At 42.0% G+C, this 9,132-nt stretch overlaps 1 protein-coding gene and 1 long non-coding RNA gene across 7 annotated transcripts in view; one reads left to right on the top strand and one right to left on the bottom strand.

Annotated features, from left to right (window-relative positions):
- Window positions 1-2,353, top strand: part of MTERF3 (mitochondrial transcription termination factor 3) — a 35,321-nt gene extending 32,968 nt beyond the window's left edge. For all 6 annotated transcript variants that reach the window (XM_037892241.1, XM_037892242.2, XM_043539324.1 and 3 more), the window contains one exon: window positions 1,789-2,353. In XM_037892241.1, coding sequence (XP_037748169.1) covers window positions 1,789-1,983 — 195 coding nt within the window. In that variant the 3' untranslated portion in view covers window positions 1,984-2,353. The remainder of the gene's footprint in view (window positions 1-1,788) is intronic.
- On the bottom strand, window positions 1,853-9,128 carry LOC119565564. Its single transcript, XR_006288425.1, has 2 exons — window positions 8,488-9,128; window positions 1,853-2,752 (listed from the first exon to the last, which is right to left on the bottom strand). It is a non-coding gene; the product is annotated as an uncharacterized LOC119565564 (long non-coding RNA).
- Between the last annotated feature and the right edge of the window lie 4 nt (window positions 9,129-9,132).

The raw sequence follows: 9,132 nt of genomic DNA on the forward strand, positions 1-9,132 counted from the left end.
GACAATTTTATTAACATAACCATTAAAATAGTCTTAATTGTCACACTCTTCCATCTTATTCCCTTATTGTCTGTTTCTGATCCTCACTTATTGCCATGTCATATTTAGATGTTAAGCTTTTTGGGGGCAGGAACATAGGCACTGCCATACCAGAACAGACTAGTGGTCCATCTAGTCCAGTATCCTGTCTCCAAGAGTGGCCAGAGTCAGAATACCATACCAATATCAGCCTCTTCAGAGGAAAGTGGAAGAAGCCCTGCAGTCAGCAGTTCTGGATAATCTGCCCCCAGGTAAAGATTCTTCTTAACTCCCCTTAAAGAAGTTGAGTGATGCTCTGAAGCATGAGAAATTATATTCCTCTCAAAACTCTTGAGTTTGTTTTAATCCATACTGCTATATCTCTGGATACCTTATCCATATAAATGCCCAATCCCTATTTGAATCCTATCGACCGCTTGGCCTCAGTGTTATTTTGTGAAAATGAGTTCCACAAGCTAATTGTGTACTGTATGATATAAACTTCCTTTTATCAGTTTCATCACATATTCTGTTGGTTCTGCATTATGAACGGTGAATATACCACCACTCTACCATTCATTATTTTGTACTGTATCATGTCCTCATCCCCTCTTATTTGTCTGTTTTCTAAAATACAGTCCTAGTCTGAATCTCTTTTCATGTGGAAGCTTCTGTTTGCCTCCAATCATTCTTGTTGCTTATCTCTGAACCCCCATTTGTGCTATATCCTTTTTTGAAATAAGGTGACTGACTAGAACTGAACACAGTATTTCAGGTTAGAGAGTACCATTGATTTATGGGTTAGCATATAAAGGGGATGCTGCTTAACAGCAAACCGATGTTAATAATTTTCGGTTAATGGGAGCTGATTCCATCCCATTACCTTTAATATTAATGGGATTTGGATATTGGTAATAGGCATGCTGCTTACTTTTTTTTATTGATTGGAGTAAGGGCCCCATCCACAGGCACGTTTGCAGTGCTGCAGCCAGGGAAGGAAATCCTAGGGCAGTGCGGTACCTCTCCCTGCACTCTCCAGGGTGCGTCCTGACCTGGCACTGGAGTCCCAGGCTTAGCACATGAGAGAGCTTTCTTCCCTGGCGGCAGCCTCACTGCCTTCATAGGAGTTAGCCGTCTGGGATGCTCGCATCCCTGCCCACTGGGGAAGCCCCTGCAGGAGTCCTGGCACTGCGGACGGGGAAGGGAGGTTGTGGGTAGGGCAGGGAAGGCTGCAGTCCAAATGCCGGGGTTTTCCATGGGGAGTGAAGGCACTGGGGGTCCATGGGGAGGCATGGTACCTCTCCAAGCGCTCTCTGGGCTGCATCCTGCATGCACCAGCTGCAGACAGGCTTGCAGTGCTGCAGGCAGGGAAGGCACGTCCCAATGCTTTCTTCCCTGGCTGCAGCTCTGCAAACTTACCTTCTGCTTATTGGCAAATTCCAGATAATGACAACTTTTTGCTGGGAACCAAGCAGTTGCTAATAAATGGAATCCACTGTGTGAAGTTACTTTCTAGAGATTTATCATCACTTATTGATTCTTTGTTTAATTCCAACAGTGTTATTTAAAAAAAAAAAAAAAAAAAAAAAGAGTGTAGTATAGGATCTGGTTCATATGCTTAATGAGGAATGGTTTAGAAAAATGGAGGGGGGAAGATGCAAAATTTTCATTTTTATTCAGAACTTTTACTTTAGTTGCCAAACTTTTAGTTTTAGATGTTCTTATAGAGCCTGAAGCTTATAAAACTCAGCCTTTTCTTTTGTTTCCTAGGTTTTCAATTCAAAGCTATTACGAGTCAAAGAAAGACATATGTTTCTTACATTTTTGGGAAGAGCACAGTATGACCCAGCACAGCCCAGCTACATCTCTCTGGACAAGCTAGTATCCATGCCCGATGAGGTGTTTTGTACAGAGGTTGCCAAGGCCTCAGTAAAGGACTTTGAAAAATTTTTAAAAACACTTTAATTAGTAACACATGTAAAAAAAGAGAGAATGTTATGAAATAAATGTATTTTACAAAAACTGCTCTCTCTTCTGTCTCTTAACTGCTTATTTACTGGTTTAAAAAGTTATTGCTTATGAAATTACTGCATTGTGTAAGGATAAAGGTATATATATTTTAAATTGATTTAAAATATGTACTTCTTAATGGAAAAGGGTTAAGCAAATGTATGTATAATTATTGACGTAACTCTTGAAATGAAATCCTAATTTTCATTCATGATTGGCAATGCAGCCAACCAGGAACATAAACTTATAAAGCATGTTAAAATTGATTTTTTTGCTACTTTTTCACCTACAATTTGTTTCAATATATTGTAAGATGAAAAACTGATCCTCTGTTTAGTTTGCTTGGATGGACACAGTTGCACTTTCTGAATGAGACAGATAATGCTGGAGCAGCAAGATTATTATTCTTTACTACTAGGGTTAGTGGTTGAATCAATTCTATTGCACCACCTATACATGCTCTGACATGGTGGCTCTCACACCAAAGGGACTTCTTAACACCTTCCAGTGAGCATACATCTTTCTTAAGGTGGACACTGAGGTTACTCTAACAGTAGCTAGATAGCTAAGCAAATCTGTTCTTTAAAGATATCAAAGTACCATAATCATTAAAGGATAGCAAGTTAAAATTTAGTCCACTTACAAAATAGATAGAAATACTGTTATACTTCACTTGTCAATCTGTGTAGTTTTACAATCCATTTTGTCTCTTCCCTTTTGCTGTCTGAAAGAGAGAAAGTGCTGTTGTGTATACAGAGTTAACTGACAAACAACTATGTTCCCCACAACTTTCAGTTATAATATAATATAATAATAGATAATATTATTGGAAATGGATAATGGAAAATATAATAATAGATAAATATATTCAGATGGAAGTGATCTAAACTGACTGCATTCATTAATACAGAATTATAAGAAACACATACCTTCATGGTCCATGCTACTTGCCAAGCTGAATAAAATGCATAAAGTAAATTAAACTAGAGTAGACACTTTCTGATTTTGTTTACAGTCAGTATGATTCTTCATGCTAGCACAGTGGTGTAGTGTTTGTCTTATAAATATTTTAAGAAGTTAAAAACTAGATATTTTAATTCAAATGTATTAAAATACAATGAAAATATTTCCACTGATATAATTTTTGTTTTTAAAAAGCTAAAATTTGGAGCCTATGTTCCCTAATAGTTGTCTCCCTTTACAGCAGTGATACTCAGACTGAGGCTCGGGAGCTGCAATTGGCTCTTTCCAGCACTATAGTATTTCTAATAATTAGATTAACCAATCCAGCAACAAAACAGCTTCTACAACACCTTACTGGTTACCCAGAAGCCAAGAACACAATTCCCTTAAAACAATCCAGCCTTGGGCTCCCACCCAGGCAGCCAAGTCAAATACGATAAGGATTACTGAAAATGTTATTCATCATATAAAAAATTCTATCAATCCCAAAGGATCGGACACATTATCCACCAGGTCAATGAATATTTCAGTTCTTACCCACATACACGCTTACAGCCAATTCTTATTAACTAAACTAAAATTTATTTAAAAAAAGGAGAGAGTGAGTATAGGTTAAAAAATCATTATACATACAGATATGAATAAAGTTCTTAGTTTAGTTTCATAGTAGAGATGGTGAGCTTTAGAGTTGCAAAAAGTTCTTTCAGAATAAATTCCACTGGACTATAACCTATGACCAATATCAGGATGACCCAGACTGTAGCTGGGGACCTCAGTCTTGTGACTCAAACTTTCCTTGATGGAGCTTAAGCAGATCTGAGATAACAGGATCAGGGCCCAAGAGTTCTCTTTATAGTTCTCTGGCAGCTTCTTGACAGCAGTTGAATAATAAGTGAAGCATTGTGGCTTTGAAGTAGGCCTATTTCCTAAGCATCACCAGTAATTAGCTGTATGGATTAGCATAAGGCAACTGCCCATCTTCCACCATTTACAGGTAAAAAGAAAAGGAGTACTTGTCGGCACCTTAGAGACTTAACAAATTTATTTGAGCATAAACTTTCATGAGCTATAGCTCACTTCATCGGATGCATTCAGTGGAATCTACTTTTTCCACTGAATGCATCCGATGAAGTGAGCTGTAGCTCACGAAAGCTTATGCTCAAATAAATTTGTTAGTCTCTAAGGTGCCACCAGTCCTCCTTTTCTTTTTGCAAATACAGACTAACATGGCTGCTACTCTGAAACCTGTCATTTACAGGTAGTTTATTACATATTTCAAAGAGAAATAGACTGATATTACCACATTCACCATTCATTTAAATGTTAATATTTCCCTTTGATCTTTGAGTCAATAGAACATAGTGACAGACTGAAACCATCTAGTGACACTTTTAATCTCTAACAAGATTCTTCTGCAGTTTCCACAGTATGCATCCGATGCAGTGAGCTGTAGCTCACGAAAGCTCATGCTCAAATAAATTGGTTAGTCTCTAAGGTGCCACAAGTACTCCTTTTCTTTTAACAAGATATAGGTAGTCATCGACTATTACAATCACTATCTTCTTCCAATTCCTTAACAATACAAGTCTACATTTCAAAGCTCCAGTCTATCTAACATGGCTTTGCTAGCTATTTATAAGGAATAGCCCTAGTTATCGTTTATTTCTTTCCTAATATGTCTTTAGAGGTAGAATTTGGGTAATTTTGCCTGCAAGTTGTTTAACCCTTTCTGGCTCAGTGTCACAGTTACAATCATGAGAGCAATTGCCATTGATTTAAAATAAAACCAACAAAATGGATTCTGGAGCACAATTCTGCAGGATGGAGTGGATTCTGCTGTGGAATTGCAGAATAGACTGATCCTGGGGTCTAGCAAGTACCTATCCTTTTAAATGGAGCATGCATAAGAGGGTGGGTTTAATAAAAGGACGGTTATAGTTACTGAGGTTGCCTTAAGTCTACTTTTCTATACCTTCCATGGATGCCAATGTGAGGAGGAAGGCCCTCAGCCCTGGAACCCTGTCTGCAGTGCCTGAGACGATGTTGGGAAAGGGAAGACCCCAATTCTGATTACTAATGGGAGATGGGGAGGGAGAATTAGGGCAGGGAGCTGAAGTCCTGAGCTGGGTGGGCCTCTTCAGGCTCTGGAAACAATGTGGTATCTGTGTCTTTGGTCAAGAGGGGAAAGAATAAATCTTTTGCTATGCTGGTAAAGCTAGTATGTATTCCCTAGGGCTTCTTGACACTTAAAATGCTACAAGGGCACAGTTGTGCCACTGCAGCTCTTCAGTGTAGACACTACATATGCCAACAGGAGGGATTCTCCTACATGTTGTAGGTAAGCCACCTCTCCAAGAGGCAGTAGCTAGGTTGACAGAATTCTTCCATTGCCCTACTGCTGTCTACTTGGGGACTTAGGCCTGGTCTACACTACCAACTTAGGTCGACATAAACCGCATTAAGTCAATCTAATAATATATGTGTCTACACTACTGGGTCCCTTCCGCTGACCTAAGTGGCCTGTAAAGTTGCCTTCTATACTTCACCTCCACGAGAGGCGTAGCGCTTGATTCGACATCCATGGGTCGACATGAGGATAGTGTAGACACTGCACTGTGTAATTCAAATGAATTGGCCTCCAGGTCTCTGCTGTGACCGCTATGAAGAGGACTTTCAACTCCACAGTATGTCAGCCAGGTACACAGGAAATAGCCGCTCCCCTGTTAAAGCCCCAGGAGCTTTTGAATTTTCATTTCCTGTTTGATCAGTGTGGAGAACTTGCCAACACAGATGATCATGGAGACTCACGGCCACAAATGCGCTCCAGCACGGAGTACAGAGGTGGTGGATCTTATTGCTGTGTGGAGAAGAGTCTGTGCTGGCAGAGCTCCGATCCAGCAGAAGAAACGCTGACATCTATGCCAAGATTGCGTGGAGGAGAAGGGCTACACCAGGGACACACAGCACTGCCCCATGAAAATAAAAGCACTTCAGCAAGCGTACCAGAAGACAAGCGAAGCAAACAGTCGTTCTGGTTCTGCCTCACAAACAAGCCGCTTTTATGAGGAGTTGCATGCGATTCTTGACAGCGACCCCACAACTACCCCACATGCTCCGTGGATACCTCCCAGAAGCCCCAGGTGACCCTGAGCAACAACAAGGAGGACACTGTTGAGAAACAGGAGGAGAATGTGAGGCAGGCAAGTGGAGGATCCATTCTCCCTGACAGCCAAAAACTGTTTTTAACCCTGACCCCACCCCTTCACAGGACCAGTTGGCAGCAGAGCATGAAGCCAGGGAAGGCCCCTCTGGTGAGTACACATTTCCAATCAAACTGTAAGGGTTACATGGTATTTTTTATGTTTAATCTGAACAAAAAAGTAGGTGTAGTGGGTATCAGTGGCTACTCCAGCTACGCAGAGGGTGCTCTCCAAAAAAAGACTGTTTATGTGCATGGGGATGGCCGGGGAATTCGCCATGGATATCTCTAGGAAGCTTTCATGGAGGTACTCTACAATCCTTTGCAGGTTTCTGGGAAGGGCTGCCTTATTTTGTTCACCACGGTAGGACGCTTTCCTACACCACTCCAGTATTAAGAACATAAGAATGGCCATACTAGGTCAGACCAAAGGTCCATCTAGCCCGGTATCCTGTCTTCCAACAGTGGCCAATGCCAGGTGCCCCAGAGGGAATGAACAGAACAGGTAATCATCAAGTGATCCATCCCCTGTCACCCATTCCCAGCTTCTGGCAAACAGAGGCTAGGGACACCATCCCTGCCCATACTGGCTAATAGTCATTGATGGACCTATCCTCCATGAATTTATCTAGTTCTTTTTTGAACCCTGTTATAGTCTTGGCCTTCACAACATCCTTTGGCAAGGAGTTCCACAGGCTGACTGTGTGTTGTGTGAAAAAATACTTCCTTTTGTTTTAAACCTGCTGCCCATTAATTTCATTTGGTGGCCCCTAGTTCTTGTGTTATGGGAAGGAGTAAATAAGACTTCCTTATTTACTTTCTCCACACCAGTCATGCTTTTATAGACCTCTATCATATCTCCTTAGTCATCTCTTTTCCAAGCTGAAAAATCCCAATATTATTAATCTCCCCTTGTACAGCAGCCGTTCAATACCCCTAATAATTTTTGTTGCCCTTTTCTGAACCTTTTCCAATTCCAATATATCTTTTTTGAGATGGGGTGACCACGTCTGCACGCAATATTCAAGATGTGGGCATACCATGAATTTATATAAAGGCAATATGATATTTTCTGTCTTATCTATTCCTTTCTTTATAATTCCCAACATTGTTTGCTTTTTTTTCTGCCACTTCACATTGAGTGGATGTTTTCAGAGAACTATCCACAATGATTCCAAGATCTCTTTCTTGAGTGGTAACAGCTAATTTACATGAAGCTGATTTAACTTTGTAGCGTAGACATGGCTTTAGTTCTGCTTAACTATGCCCCTAAGCCATGTCATTAAATTGAGCTAATTTTCTGCTATAGACCAGGCTTTAGGATCAGTACTGAAGTAGGGAGTCTCCACAGAGCTAGGAAAATGTTTGTTTTAATTTAGCGTGCTTTTCTTTTAAAAGTTGTTCCATAGTGGCTTTCTCAAGTTCTTCCTATTCCTAGACAGTGAATTAAACTGCTTAAGTAAATTGGTCAGCCATTAGTAATGCTTGTGACTTTTTCCACTTCAGAAGAAATTCTCAATAACTCTGATATGTGCAATGTTTCAAAATAAAGTTGTAATTAAAAAAAAAAAGCTAATAATTCATAGTAGTGGTATCCTAATACTTTTATGTGTCAATAGGTATCATGTTGGGGGCTGGTATAAGAAGAACCAGTGGTGGAATTATCTATACTTGGAGTAGTGTCTTGTATAATTTAGAAAGATATATTATTTTTTTCATATCTTTTTAAGGGCAGAAGAGACCATTATGATAATCTCAACAAACCGCACAACACCAGCCCTAGAATTTCACCAGTTCTTGCATAAGGGATAAATCTATCACAGGATTAAGAACCTAGAACATCTGCCACTGAATGCCAGGAGCTATACTTCTTGGGCTATCAGACTGGCTTCCTACAGTGTTTCAAAAAGAAAAGGAGTACTTGTGGCACCTTAGAGACTAACCAATTTGAGCATGAGCTTTCGTGAGCTACAGCTCACTTCATCAGTATGCATCCGATGAAGTGAGCTGTAGCTCACGAAAGGTCATGCTCAAATAAACTGGTTAGTCTCTAAGGTGCCACAAGTACTCCTTTTCTTTTTGCGAATACAGACTAACACGGCTGTTACTCTGAAACCTGTTACAGTGTTTCAGTTGTTTGAACTGTCATGTATTGCTAAGCAAGTGAAATGTTCAAACTAGTCCAAAATACAGGAGCCCTACTCTTGTGTAGCCAGCATGCTGCCATCACCTGACTCGATTAAATATTTCATCACTCTCTATTTTTGGGGAGACTTTAACCCATCAATAATACTCACAACATGGGGGAGGGGGCAGATTTTAAGCCCAGTAAGAGGTCAGCTGGTATGAGAGAGGCAGGACACAAACCTAACAAGGTTTGTCCGTACTGCGCCGTGCTTCACTCTGTGGCTTTCTGGCAGTCGATCAAATTCAGTCGGTTTGGCCTAGAGCGTCAGCTCTTTGGGGCAGGGGCCGGCTCTCGCTAGGTTGGTGTGATGCCTAGTCCTGACCGCGGCTGGTCGTCTGAGTGCTGCTGCAATATCCGGCACCCGGAGGCGAAGATGTACATTTACAGCGCCCTGCCCTGGCAAAGGACCCACCAGAGACCCCGGACGCCCGTGCTTGTAGCCTGCCCTCCTTGCGGGGGCGGGCCCAAGGAACGAGCCAAGGAAGCGGCTCCTGCGCGCGATGACCGAGGCGCCCCGGGCCGGGCCACCCTCCCCAGCGCGGCCTCCTCGAGCGCCTCTGCTTTGCCCAGGACGGAGCCTTCCAGGCAGCACGGGGCACTGCCGGGACAGCCAGCGGGACGCGCTCACGCTAGCAGCGCCGTCACGTGGGGGAGCCAGTGGAGTCGCAGTACCCTGGGGAACGCGCCCGCCCGCCCGCTCGCTCTGCGCTCTTCCACAGGACGCAGCCCCACTGCTCTGCTGACACAGGTTATG

This window comes from Chelonia mydas, chromosome 2, assembly GCF_015237465.2.
Source record: "Chelonia mydas isolate rCheMyd1 chromosome 2, rCheMyd1.pri.v2, whole genome shotgun sequence".
Taxonomy (NCBI): Eukaryota; Metazoa; Chordata; order Testudines; family Cheloniidae; genus Chelonia; species Chelonia mydas.